Below are 14219 nucleotides of genomic sequence, written 5' to 3'. Positions count from 1 at the left end.
AAAAAAAATCCTAAAAAAGATACATTTTTTTTATTTTTTGGAGGTGGTGTACCTAAATGAAACCTTTGAAAATTGGCAATGAGCAGAACCAGTGAACCTTTTTTATAGCTTAGTGATAACAACCTCTAGAAGGAGTTGAGAGTCCTCATTTACCTATAGGACAATGGAGGTGCCGATTTTAATCCACCTTACATTTTGCATGTTCTAATAAAGCCTCAAATGGACAGAATGTGGGTTTAACAATCAGGCAGAGGTCAACTATAATCTGGTTGGTCCAGGCCAAGGGATCAGGAAACCACTACCTGTGGGGCAAATCGAGTCCTCTCCCTGCTTTTATAAATCAAATTTTATTGGAACACAGGCATGTACGTTCATTTACAAGTTGCCACAGAGACCTTAGGGGGAGTTCCCATTGTGGTTCAGAGGGTTAAGAACCCAACTAGTATCCATGAGGATGCAGGTTCAATCCCTGGCCTCACTCAGTGGGTTAAGGATCTGGCATTGCCATGAGCTGTGGTATAGGTTGCAGGTGTGGCTTGGGTCCTGCATTCCTGTGGCTGTGGTGTAAGCCAGCAGCTACAGCTCTGATTTGACCCTTAGCCTGGGAACTTCCCTATGTCACAGATGGGGCCGTAAAAAGGAAAAAAAAGCAAAGACCTTATGGCCTTTAAAGCTGAAAATATTTACTTCCCGAAAACAGAAAAGGTTTGCTGGCCCCTGGTCTTGATTGTCACCTGGAGGATTTAGATAAGAGTCTAGCCTTGCTTCCCAGTTTCAGTAGCTGACCAAGTGCCATTGGGTCCTGGATGCTCTTTCCTTTCCCAATAAGAATCTTGGCTTTCTTCTGAAAATTGCGTAGTTTTCTTCACTCCGTGGCTCTACCCAACACACAGGTCCTGCTGACCCTGCCCGAGCAGCACCGGGCCAGCTATTCCCACTTGTCATCTAATCCCCTGCTCATGCTGGAACAGCTGCTCATGAACATGAAAGTGGACTGGGCCACTGTAGCTGTGCAGACCCTGCACCAGCTGCTGGCTGGCCAGGAGATTGGCTTCACCATGGATGAGGTGGACGCGCTGCTTTCCAGATATGCGGGGAAAGCCCTGGACTTGCCGTACTCTCTGAGGGAGAAACGATCAGGTAACTGCCAGCATCCTTGATGGGGGTTCCGCTCAGAGAAATACCAGGCTACGTCCTTAGTTTTAATTTCTCCTCTGTTGAGATGTGGTCTGGGATGGAACCTGGACCACAGCAGTGATCATGCTGGGTCCTTAAGCCATTGAGCCACCAGGGAACTCCAGAGGTAGCTCTTTTATATAGGAGAGATCTTGGTTTTGGAGGAAGTGGCAGGCTAACCAGAATCAAAGGGTGGTAGATAACCAAGTGCATAATAATGTAAAGGTTCAGGAAACAGAACATGCTGGGGGGGTGGGGGGGCGGTCTCTGTCTAACCTTGGTGCGGTGGGCTCTGAAGTGCCATCATTTCATATTGAGGGCTATTCCCATGGTCACTAGTAGTAGGTGAGCTGACTCAGCCTCTTCTAGAATGAAGAAAATGAAATAACTGTGGGCTGATGTTCCCCACCAGTTTTTTTTTTTCTTCCCCTACCCTCCAAGACCTTCATTTAAATGTCTGGTAGTTTGTTTTTTTGAGATGTTTAAAAAGCATACTTGCTTTGTCTCAGAAGTACCTCTAGCATTCTTTGCGTACCTGGTAGAATCTTAGGATGACAGCACAACCCACAGCTTTGAACTCAGCACCTAACACGGCAAGTAAGAGGCTTATGGCAGAACAACAGTTTGTCACCATGTTCCCTCTCTACAGATTCAATGATTCACCTCCAGGAAAGTGTCAGTCAGGCTTCAGACCTCAAGACCTTGTCTCGGTCACCCTCAGCCGAGTTCTCTTCTGCTGCCTCTCCTGGTAAGAACAAGTTCTGAGAGATACCCATTTTTTAGCTTAGTCTTGACTTATTCTTTCTGATTTTCTGATTCTTCTGTCTCTTTTTTTTGTTTGTTTGTTTTTTTGGGGGCCGCACCTGTCGCATGCGGAAGTTCCTGGGCCGGGGATCAAACCCGTGCCACAGCAGTAACCAGAGCCACAGCAGTAAAAACCCTGGATCATTAACCCATTGAGCTACCAGGGAACTCCTTTTTAGCTTGTTATCGAAAACTTACAGTACACAAAAGTAGAGAGAATAGTGTAATGAGGTCTCCTATACCTGTTACCCAGCCGAAGTTTTTACCATCTCAGTGTGACCATTCTTGTTGCATCTGTACCCCTGTCCTTTTCCTGGAGTATTTTGAAACTAATCCTAGATATTATACCACTTTTTTATAAATAAAATAGTCTATATCTCTAAAAGATAAGAACATTTATAAAACAAAACCATATGTCATTCTCATTCTGACAACAAAATTAATGGTTCCTTTTATTATCAACTGTCTAGTCAGCTATCTCATAAGGATTTTTTTAGAACTGGTCTTTTCTAGAATCAAGATCAAGGTCCACTCAGGACATTGGATTAAAATATCTCTTAAGTCTCTTAAAAAATCAGTAGTTTCCCTACTTTCTTTTTGCCCCCTTCTTCTTTTTTATTTTAGAGAGAACTGGGTCAAATGACCTGTAGAGCTTCCCACATGCCGGATTTTTGCCGATTGCTATCCTCTGGCCATCTGGGTCTCAGACCCTTTATTTCCAGTACACTGGTAGAATGATCTAGAAGCTTGATCTGATTCAGGCCTAACATTTTTTGGAAAGTATATTTGATAGGTGGTCGTGGACCTTCCATCAGGAGGCGGGGTGTCCAGTTGCCTCTCTTGCCTTCAGCCATTGATGATCACTAACTGGAGCTGTGATTTCAGTAGGGGATTGTCAAGTGATGTGATTTTAATTCTCGCGTTCCTTCCTCATTTATTAGCTGGACTATGATCACCTTTCTCTCTGACTTCTGGCTCTGACTCCTAGGTGTCCCCATTGTACGTTCCCCAAGTCCAAGGGAGAGGAGCTTGCCACAGAGTCAGCCGCCACTGGAGTTTGTGCCCCCAGCAACACCCCCTGCCAGGCACCAGTGGGTACCAGATGAGACTGAGAGCCTCTGCATGGTTTGCTGCAGGGAGCGCTTCACCATGGTAAGCAGCATCCGTATCCACTTTAGCTGCAGGCGAAATGAAAGGAAAACTCCAGTTCACCTCAGTTTAGAGTCACCTCCGGTTCCCGGGCAGATATGGGTATGTTCCAAAGAACTACCAGATCTAAGGCCCTGGGGTTATCTTTGACCTGTCCAGATGGTATTTTCTGCATTCAGACAGATGGTAGACACCTTCAGGTAGCCTTAAATTCTACCGTCTCCACCATCCCCGTAAAATAAATGAAAAGAGGCTGAGTGGTATTGCAGGAAGAGTCACCAAACATCAGGAGATCTTGTTTCCAGCTCCTGCGTCTTTCACAGTAAGACAGGTGACCTGGTGGGAGTTTCCACTGCGGCACAGTGGGTTGAGGATCTGACGTTGTCTCTAAGATGGTTCAGGTTTGATCCCCAGCCTGGCGCAGTGGGTTCAGGACCAGCATTCCCACAAATGAGATGTAGGTCCCTGGCCCAGGAACTTCCATATGCTGCAGATGCAGCAAAAAAAAAAAAAAAAAAAAAAGTAAGAAAGACAGACAGACAGACAGGTGACCTAGTAATGGGTTTATGTACTGGAGCCAAAGGACCTCAGTTCTCCTCCTAGCTCTGCCTCTTACTCACAATGTCATTCTTAACTTTTTCAGTCTCAGATTCTCACTTGTAAACTAGGGATGATCTATTATTTGACTCATGGAGCTATAAGGAGTAACTATAGTAACAAATGTTACCACACTTAACACAGTACCTAACTGGCATAATAGCTTAGCACTGATGAAAACGATGATGTAATTTCTCTCTATAAAGGAGATGTAACGCCACTCTCAAACCCTTATGATGAAACAAGGCAGTATTTGTAAGAGAATCTTGAAAAAGGACACCTTTTCATCATCATCACTACCATGTAGAAATGTGATCTGCCCTGGCTGAGAAAGTCACTTTTTCCCACGGTTCTTTGCCGTGTCCCCCAACTTCGCCCCCAGAGGCAGGTGGGACTTGTCAGGAGCTATTGAAGAACTGTCCATGGCATGGGCATCTTTGCCCATCAGCTGAGAGAGGTCCTTAAATGTCAGCTTCTTGGAGGCAGGGACTGGTCTGCTCTTTCTCAGCGGAGGCCCAGGCACCTGATAGAAGTCACAGGTGGCTAATTCCAAGGATAAGTGGGATGACAGGTGCTCGCAGTTCCTGCAATCTCACCTTCTCGTCCTTCCTCTTCCTTCTCTTCCCGGTGACACTGCTCAGTTTAACAGGCGTCATCACTGCCGCCGCTGTGGCCGGCTAGTGTGCAGTTCCTGCTCCACTAAGAAAATGGTGGTGGAAGGCTGCAGAGAGAACCCCACGCGCGTGTGTGACCAGTGCTACAGTTACTTCAATAAAGAGTGAGTGTCCTGCAGCCAGGCTGCTGCTCCTGTTGACCCCTTCATGCTCCCCGCCAGGTCCTTACGCTCCTAGGAGTCTCACTGTGGAGAGCATCTCAAATCTGAGCAATTACAAAAAGGTTTCATTGCACATCACACTACAGTGTAATGTTTGACCTTAGAGAAACTTCTAGAAAGGAAGCAGGAGTCAGAAGAAGCAGAGTTCAGAGCTCTTACATAATGTTTTCTCTGAGATTAGCACACAAGGTCCTTTGGCCTGTGCCCTGACTCAGGCCATAGATCTCATTTTGCCAACAACCTCACCTGTTTTCCAACCTCTCTTGCTCCATTTGGTCTCAGCTGGAAAAGACATATTTACCTACTGGCTTTAGGCCTCCCTTGGGTCAACTCTCATCTAGCTAGTCTTCTGGCTTGTTATCACAACTGGAAGAGCCCCCACACTTTCCGATACACAGATCACCTACTGACAAATCTCAGAAACTGCTCACACCTCTGGCAAAACAGCCCAAAACGGTGTTTGCCAGCCCAGTATTGTTCAGTTTTTTCCACCACTTCTAGTGGCAAAGGAGAGTGAAACGAAGACCCTCAGAGCATCTGGGGATATGAGCCAAAGCCACTATCCAAAAGCAAACTTACTTTGGGAGTTCCCGTCATGGCTCAGCAATTAACGAATCTGACTAGGAACCATGAGGTTGCAGGTTCGATCCCTGGCCTCGCTCAGTGGGTTAAGGATCTGGTGTTGCCGTGAGCTGTGGTATAGGTTGCAGACTCGGCTCGGATCCCGAGTTGCTGTGGCTGTGGTGTAGGCCGGCGACTACAGCTCCAATTGGACCCCTAGCCTGGGAACCTCCATATCCCGCGGGAGCGGCCCAAGAAAAGGCAAGAAGATTAAAAAAAAAAAAAAAAAAAGCAAACTTACTTCAACTTTACTAACAGACTTGAATAGATTTTACATTCTGTTCAATGGTGCAATAGCATTTTTATGTTTGGTGTTTTTTTTCAGTCTCAGCACTAAGTACATTTTTTTTTTTTTTACTCAATGAATTTTATTACATTTATAGTTGTACAACAATCATCACAACCCAATTTTATAGCATGTCTGTCCTAAACCCCCAATGCATTCCTCCCACCCCTCAACCTGTCTCCTTTGGAAACCATAAGTCTTTCAAAGTCTGTGAGTCAGTATCTGTTCTGCAAAGTTCATTGTGTCCTTTTTTTAGATTCCACATGTCAGTGATAGCGTTTGATGTTGGTGACTCACTGTCTGACTAACTTCACTTAGCATGATAATTTCTAGATCCACCCATGTTGCTGCAAATGCCATTATTTCTTTCCTTTTAATAGCTGAGTGATATTCCATTGTGTATATGTACTATATCTTCTTTATCCGCTCCTCTGTCGATGGGCATTTAGGTTGTTTCCATGTCTTGGCTATTGCAAAGAGTGCTGCAATGCACATTGGAGTACATGTGTCTTTTCGAGTCATGGTTTTCTCTGGATAGATTCCCAGGAGTGGGATTGCTGGATCAAACTGTGTTTGTTTTAATGGAGCTTTTTTTTTTTTTTTTTTTTTTTGTCTTTTTGCCGTTTTCTTGGGCTGTTCTCATGGCATATGGAGGTTCCCAGGCTAGGGGTCCAATCGGAGCTGTAGCCGCTGGTCTACACCAGAGCCACAACAACACGGGATCCGAACTGCGTCTGCAACCTACACCACAGCTAATGGAGCATTTTTAATCATTATTTACCATGAAGATTATTGACCTCATGGGTAGGAAGCCGTGCTGTGCTTATACTGTTAATTTCCCTGACCCTGGCATACCACTGCCTCCCTCTGGGTTGGCGGTGAGGAATGGGGAGATCACCTATTTACCACACTGCCAAGATCTGAAATGAGCACTTAGTATCAGTGGAAATTCTTTCATTTTGCAATCACTCAGCAATAAGCACTTTGCCCTCAAGGAGTCTCCATTTTAGCGGGGAGACAGCCAGCATTCAGATCTCAGAGCCCTTGGGAAGTACAGTGGTAGAGACATACACAGCTTAGCCCAGTGGTCAGGAAGGTGGCACTGGGTCTGAGCCTTAGAGGATGAGAAGTGAGTAGGAAAAGAAGGCACAACAGAGTATGCCTAGAAGTGGGAGTGACAACTGCAGAGGGAAGGACAGGAGGAAACGTGGGTACTTTGAGGACGTGTCAGTAGGTGGGCGATGGGGTAGGGTTCTGGATGCAGAGGCTGGCAGCTGAGCCAGGAGGACCTAGAGAATGGCACAAAGGCTCTGAGTTTGCTCTTTGGCAGCACGGGCTGGGGTTGACCAGAAGGTTCCCTGTGCAGGTACTAGACTTGGGCTCTGGTTTGTGATGACAGGGTTCAGTGGTTGGTGATGACAGGGTTCAGTGGTTGGTGGCACCAACTTAAACTTGATCAGAGCCAGTGGCAGTGTGGGGAGGTCTTATGGGTTGAACACGAGTCATGGGTGGCAGGAGATAGGCTCAAGAGGCAGCCAGGCCATAAGGAGCTTTGTCTGCTCATCTGCAAATGTGGATGTTTTTACCCTGAGGAGCTACCAAGGAATTTTAAGCAGCAGCATAACATGACCAGATGTGCATTTTGGAAAGCTTACCGGAGCTACAAAGTAGAGACTAGGCTGGGAGAATCAAGGAGACCAACTGGGACGCTACTGCAAAGGCTCCAGCATTAAATGACGGGGGCCCTATCTGAGGCAGGGATGAAGAGCGAGATGGGGACCTTTAAAGAGGTATTTAGGAGATGGAAGGGACAAGAAATGGTAAGTGACTGACTGTGACAGGTGAAGGAGAGAAAAGATTTTTGGGCAGTTCCCTGATAATCCCATTCAGGTAACACAGTAAACGCAGGGCTGTCTACCAAGCTCATGCAAAGAGGAGGGGGACTGAGGCCGTCCCTTTTTCTTTCTCTGTTTGCAGTGCACCAGCGGAAAATCCAGGAGAGCCAGAAGGTAAGGCTGAATCACAGTCCCTGTGACTTTTTGTTTCTATGCTCACACTGACTCTCCCTTCAGCGTATCAGCTGCAGCCGACACCCTCCACGGTAGCTCAGTGTAACATGTTAACCAAGGAAAAGTCTTGGCTCTTCTCCTGGGCTGTTTCCCTTAAAGTTGCCATCATATTAACCTATCATAATGGCCCATTAGCTTCCAGCATTAAGAAGGTCCAACAACCCAAGAACTTGGTCCTTAACTTTTAGTCGCTTATTTCTTTTTTTGTCCCTACTTTCTTACCACCACGCTGCCTCCCAGTGCTCCCTCTTTGTCCTCGTTCATCAGTATCCATAGTTTGGGTAGGTTAGTTTTTAGAGTAGCCAATGGCCCAGCCCTCCATTGGGAAGCATGTAACTTTTAGGGTTTCTCATGCGAAGCCACAGGGTTGTGTGACAGATGGTGTAACACCCATTCCAGGTCTGGGCCTGGGGAAGAGTGTCTGGGGTGCCTAATGTGTCTCCTAAAGGCAGTAAAAGAGAGCACAAGGAGAGAAAGGGCCCTGAGATAGCAGGCGGAGATCTGGCTGCCCCTCATGCCGCCCCCGGGCTGGGCCAGGCTGCCGGCCAGTGACCGACGCATGACTGGTATCTGTCTTCTCAGCCCCAGACAGCTCCAAGAGCGAAAGCCCTCCCTACTCAGCTGTGGTGAGAGTCCCCAAAGCAGCCGAGGTGGAATGGATTTTGGATCTGAACGAGGAGGAAAATGAGCTGGTGCGGAGCGAATTTTACTATGAGCAGGTAATAGCAGTAACATTTGATGGCCATTCAGTTTCTTTACCGTGTGTGGTAGTGTGGCAGGAAAGGTAGAGTTGGGTGAACTCAGCCTGGCTTCATTTGCTTGCAGTGTAATAACAGGGGAGCTGAGACAAGTAAACCAGTTACAGCAGAAAGTGTGAGGAACAGCTTAAGAGATGTGCAAGAGGAAATCAGAAAAGGCTTCATGGAAGAGGTGGCATTTCAGATGAGCCTTGGAAGTGCGGCAGGAGTTTGACAAGCAGAAGGTTGGATGTTGTGAGGGCAGTGGAGGTTAGGGGAGGACACAGTGCAAAACTACAACATCCAGGAGGAGTTCCCCTTATGGTGCAGTGGAAATGAATCCAACTAGTAACCATGAGATGGCGGGTTTGATCCCTGGCCTTGCTCGGGGGTTAAGGATCTGGTGTAGGTCGCAGGCGTGGCTTGAATCCTGCATTGCTGTGCCTGTGGTGTAGACTGGCAGCTGTAGCTCCGATTCACCCTCTAGCCTGAGAACCTCCATATGCCATGGGTGCAGCCTTAAAAAGCTAAAAAAAAAAAAAAAATTAAAACGTCCAAGCAAAGTCACAGTATCAAAAATGATTGGGGGAGTTCCTGTTGCGGCTCAGTGGAAACGAATCTGACTAGTGTCCACGAGGATGCAGGTCCATCCCTCGCCTCCCTCAGTGGGTTAAGGATCTGGCGTTGCCATAAGCTGTTGCATAGGTCCTGGACGCAGCTTGGATCTGGCATAGCTGTGACTATGGCGTAGGCCGGAGGCTACAGCTCCAATTCCACCCCTAGCCTGGAACCTCCACATGCCTCGAGTATGGCCCTAAAAAGAGAAAAAGAGGACATAGAAAGACAAATCCAGAGTTCCCATTGTGCAGTGGAAACAAATCCAACTAGTAATCATGAGGTTGTGTGTTCGATCCCTGGCCTTGCTCAGTGGATTAAGGATCCAGCATTGCTGTGAGCTGTGGTGTAGGTCACAGATGCAGCTCGGATACTGCATTGCTGTGGCTGTGGCATAGGCAGGCAGCTCTAGCTCTGATTCGACCCGTAGCCTGGGAACCTCCATATGCCTCTTGTGCTGTCCTACAAAGCGAAGAAAAAAACAAGAAAGAAAGACAAATCCCATATGATAGCACTTATATGTGGAATCTAAAAATTCATGACACAAATGAACCTATCTACAAAACAGAAACAGACTCATAAACCTAGAGAACAGACTTGTGGTTGCCAAGGTAGAGGGGCGGGGGAGAGAGAGGGATGGACTAGGAGTTTAGGGTTAGTCGATGCAATCTGTTACATTTAGAGTGGATAAGCAATGAGGTCCCATTGTGAAGCACAGGTAGCTATATCCGGTCTCTTGGGATGGACAATGATGGGAGATAATATAAGAAAAGAAATGTGGGAGTTCTTTCTTATTGTGGTTCAGTGGTAAGAATCCGACTTGTGTCCATAAGGATTCAGGTTTGATCTCTGGCTTTGCTCAGTGGGTAAAGGATCCAGCGTTGCTGTGAGCTGTGGTGTAGCTTGCAGATGTGGCTGGGATCCCAAGTTGCTGTAGCTGTGGCATAGCCCGGCAGCTGTAGCTCCTATTCGACCCCTAGCCTGGGAACTTCCACATCCCACAGGTGTAGCCAGAAAAAAAAAAAAAAAAAGAAAGGGAGAGAGAGAGAGAGAGAGTATGTGTGTGTGTGTGTGTGTGTGTGTGAGATTGGGTCACTTTGCTGTATAGCAGAAATTGGCACAACAGTGTAAATCAACTATATCTTTTTAAATGATTGGGGAACTAGAAGTGGATTAACTTGGAGGCAACCTAGGATGTTATTAGAGAGGCGTTAAATGTGGGGTTGAAATGGGCTATCTATGTATAGGGCCTTGAACTCTGCAGTCAGTCAGTCCCTGGTAGACATCAGGGATGATGGAAAGTTTCCAAATGTGCTTTTGGAATATTAATGTAGCAGCACTCTGTCCAGTGGCTTGAAGCAGAGGCTTCTCCACGTAGCCAGACAAGCAAGGTGACTGTCTTCCAAGCCAGCCTTAAGGAGCACCCGTGTTAGTGGGAGAAGAGACTAGAAAAAGGAGGGCACCTGCTGAGGTAGGTAAGAAGATAGACACAGCTGCCTTCTTCCCAGTGAGGTGACAAAATAGCAGCCAGAGCTCTGGCAGGGCTGCTTAGGATGTCTGAAATGTATTTCCACTTCTGCTTTCCTGCGGACTTGTTGGCTCCTTCCTCCAGGGTCCTTCAAGCTTTACGAAATGGGAAGAATAATTCCTGCCGTCTCGCTGCGTTTGAAGTCCCTGCACTGGGTCCCTGAACTCATGCTGTGTGTCTCTCCTCCTCCACCCCTGCCAGGCCCCCAGCGCCTCCTTGTGCATAGCCATCCTCAGTCTGCACCAGGACAGCATCGCCTGTGGCCACCAGCTGATCGAGCACTGCTGCAAGCTGTCCCAGGGGCTCAGCAACCCAGAAGTGGATGCGGGGCTGCTCACAGACATCATGAAGCAGCTGCTCTTCAGCGCCAAGATGATGTTTGTCAAGGCCGGCCGGAGCCAGGACCTGGCCCTTTGCGACAGGTGAGCGGAGCTGAATCTCCTTTCTTTGACAGGGTGGTCGTGTCTCTCCAGCGCCTTATTCTGACCCCACTGTGCGTTTTCACCTCCCTCTCGTCCTCTGACAAGATACCCTGAACTGTTTTGTGTCTCTGCTTAATGTTGATGAAATGCTGTTACCACATCACAAGAGTTGTCTGTCACCCTGCCTGGACAGCCCGTGTCCTTCTCTTTCCCTGAGTAGATCCTCCAGGCAGGTTCTCTAGTGGATCCACCAATCAGAAAGAAGGACTTTGGTTCATTTGTAATTAAAATCAATTTAGGGGAGTACCATTAGTCTGTGACATTTTCTGGGTCTTAACCTGTGGGGTGCTCCTGTTGTGACTCAGCGGTAATGAATCTGACTAGTATCCATGAGGACATGGGTTCGATCCCTGGCCTCGCTCAGTAGGTTGGGGATCCAGTGTTGCCGGGAGCTGTGGTATAGGTCGCAGATGTGGCTCGGATCCCGTGTCGCTGTGGCTGTGGTGTAGGCCGGCAGTACAGCTCCAATTCAACCCCTAGCCTGGGAACCTTCATATGCTGCGGGTACAGCCCTAAGAAGAAAAAAGAAAAGAAGAGAAAATATGTCCTCCCCAGTGTCCAGTGCTTACTAGCCTTGACCAAAACTCTACCCTGGTCTTGACCAAATTCAGACCTTGGCCTCAGGGAGTTCTAGGTAACAGATCTATAAAGCACATTAGGGACCGGTCTCTCCCTGTATCTCAGGGAGGAATCTGAGTCAGAAAGTAGACGTGTCTATGGAAAAGGGAGGATGAGGCCCTAGGCCCCTGCACAACCTGTTCTGCCTCCATTCATTAACCTGACAATGCAAACTCCCAATTCCCAGCTCATCCACCCAGATGTGACTCATGTGGTGTGTTCCCAGCTCTCAGTCCTCTCCAGACTGGGGAGCAGAGAGCATACTTTCCCTTGACGTGTCAGGGCTTCAGGCACTTGCTCAGAGTACTTGCCTGCAAACTCACCAGAAAGCAGACTCAGTGATTCTCAGCTTCACACTTCCTGATTCTATAATCACAGACAAGCCTGTTAACTGGGCCTCAGGTTTCTCCTCTTGAAAACAGAGATGATAATAATACTTATTTCGTAGGGCTGTCATGAGGACAAAATGAGAGTATACACATAAAGGATTAAGAACTGAGCCTGCGCACTCCAAAAATGTTAGTTTTATCACTCTCATTCTCAAATACCGGAATGTTGAGAAAGCAGATCCGGGTGGGACAGGAAGTAGATGGAAATATAAAGGAGTTAATTTCACTCTTTTGTACCAAGAGGCAAAAGATGCTACATCTTTTGTTTTTGTTTTTGTTTTTTTAGGGCCGCACTTGCAGCATATGGAGTTTTCCAGGCTAGGGGTCAAATTGGAGCTGTAGCCGCTGGCCTGCACCACAGCCACAGTAACATCAGATCCAAGCCACGTCTTCGACCTACACCACAGCTTACGGCAACGCTAGATCCTTAACCCACTGAGCGAGGCCAGGGATCGAACCCGCAAGCTCATGGTTCCTAGTCAGATTCGTTAACCCCTGTGCCATGACGGGAACTCCCTGGGGTGCACATTTGATCCCCAGCCCAGCACAGTGGGTTCAGGATCCAACATTGCCGCAGCTGCGGCGTAAGTCGTATCTACCACTTGGATCTGATCCTTCTCCCGGAGCTCCATATGCCGCGGGTTGGCCAAAAAAAGAAAAAAGATAAATAAAAACAAAACTCACACCACCTTTTACACACATACAGTACATGGTGATACCAAATTGGCTTTTACACACTGTGCTCTCCCTGCCCCACTGAGAACCACTAATGTACTAAAGTCACTTGCAGGGAGATTGGTGGATACGTCAAGGGAACGTATGCTCTCTGCTCCCCAGTCTGGAGAGGACTGAGAGCTGGGAACACACCACATGAGTCACATCTGGGTGGATGAGCTGGGAATTGGGAGGGTCCACAGGGGGTTTTGCTAGAATTATGACACAAGATTCAAGAACCTTGAGCATAGGCCTATCGCAGGCAGCAATAAGCAGAATGATCCAGCTTTCTGGGCTCTGTCGTTAGAAGGTTTTTGCAATCACCAGGTGTCAGGAGTAAGATCATAGGCAGCTGTCCTAGTAACAAGAATCCATCCGTAACCCAGGGAGAGGATGTCAAGTCCAGGACACTAGAATCTACCAGCACCTCCAGGGAATGGTAATGATGTGGCCTCTGTATGGACCAGGAATGCAGGACCCTGGTACAGTCTGTATACGCTCTCCCAAGCAAGGGTTCAAAAGAACCAAAAAGCAACAGGTCGCTGGTGAGCGCCCAACATTCATTCAGCGTGAAGGCCTTGCCTCAAATAAAAGACCTGAGTGTCCCAGGGTGTCCCTGCTCTGTGTATTGACATCTGACATTTGATGAGTGCCTGCAGAGCTCCAGACACCATCCTAGGCCCTCGTTTTATCTGTAAAACTCCCTGTCATTATGTCCATTTTAAAGATGAGAAAACTGAGGCAGAGGAAGGTTAACTAACTTGCCCAGGTCACAGAGCTGCTAAGTGATGGAGTTGAGACTCAGAGTGTCTGACTCCAGAGCCTTTTTGCCCATGTACCTCGCAGTCCTCATGCTCACCTTTCACCCTGGAAATGCAATAGCAACACCTGTTCTGATAAGACCCCATGGAACCGCATCACTGTCCTTTTCCTCCCTGCAGCTACATCAGCAAGGTAGACGTGCTGAATATTTTAGTTGCTGCCGCCTATCGCCACGTGCCATCTCTGGATCAGATCTTGCAACCGGCTGCGGTAACCAGGCTAAGGAACCAGCTCTTGGAAGCAGAGTACTATCAACTGGGCGTTGAGGTGAAGCTCTGACCAGGCTGACATCTACCCCGCTGCAACGAGTTACCTTTGCCTAACCTTGCGGATGGGAACTGCCACCTCCTCAGTTGTCCTTGGCCACAGGGAGCATCTAGGGTGACCAGTTTGCCCGTGTGGGAGGAATAGCAGGTGCAGGGGTCGGGAGGGAGATGATTGGCAACAAGGGGATAGGCTAGGTCTTTGGAAGGCTCAGGCCTGGCTGTAGGTACCCCTCCTAAGAGAGCAGCTTTCCCTCCAGGTCTCCACAAAGACTGGCCTTGATACCACTGGGGCGTGGCACGCGTGGGGCATGGCCTGCCTCAAAGCTGGAAACCTCACCGCTGCACGGGAGAAGTTCAGTCGCTGTCTGAAGCCCCCTTTCGACCTCAATCAGCTGAGTCATGGCTCCAGACTGGTACAGGATGTGGTCGAGTATCTGGAGTCCACGGCGAGGCCACTCCTGTCCGTGGTAAGAGCACGTGAGCAGAGCATCAGCTCAGAGTGGGAGGCCCG

General features: G+C 48.0%; 1 protein-coding gene across 1 annotated transcript in view; it reads left to right on the top strand.

The window, feature by feature from the left end:
• The window catches only part of ZFYVE26 (zinc finger FYVE-type containing 26), a 72037-nt gene that overhangs the window by 41063 nt on the left and 16755 nt on the right, over positions 1-14219 (top strand). The window contains 9 exon segments of the mRNA XM_021099396.1: positions 894-1140; positions 1826-1924; positions 2969-3132; positions 4368-4504; positions 7446-7477; positions 8120-8256; positions 10619-10839; positions 13562-13709; positions 13966-14175. Of these exon segments, the coding sequence (XP_020955055.1) occupies positions 894-1140; positions 1826-1924; positions 2969-3132; positions 4368-4504; positions 7446-7477; positions 8120-8256; positions 10619-10839; positions 13562-13709; positions 13966-14175 (1395 nt within the window).

This window comes from Sus scrofa, chromosome 7 (assembly GCF_000003025.6).
Source record: "Sus scrofa isolate TJ Tabasco breed Duroc chromosome 7, Sscrofa11.1, whole genome shotgun sequence".
NCBI classification, from domain to species: domain Eukaryota; kingdom Metazoa; phylum Chordata; class Mammalia; order Artiodactyla; family Suidae; genus Sus; species Sus scrofa.
Note: the sequence above shows the minus strand (reverse complement) of the source record. Positions and strands in the feature narration are given on the sequence as shown.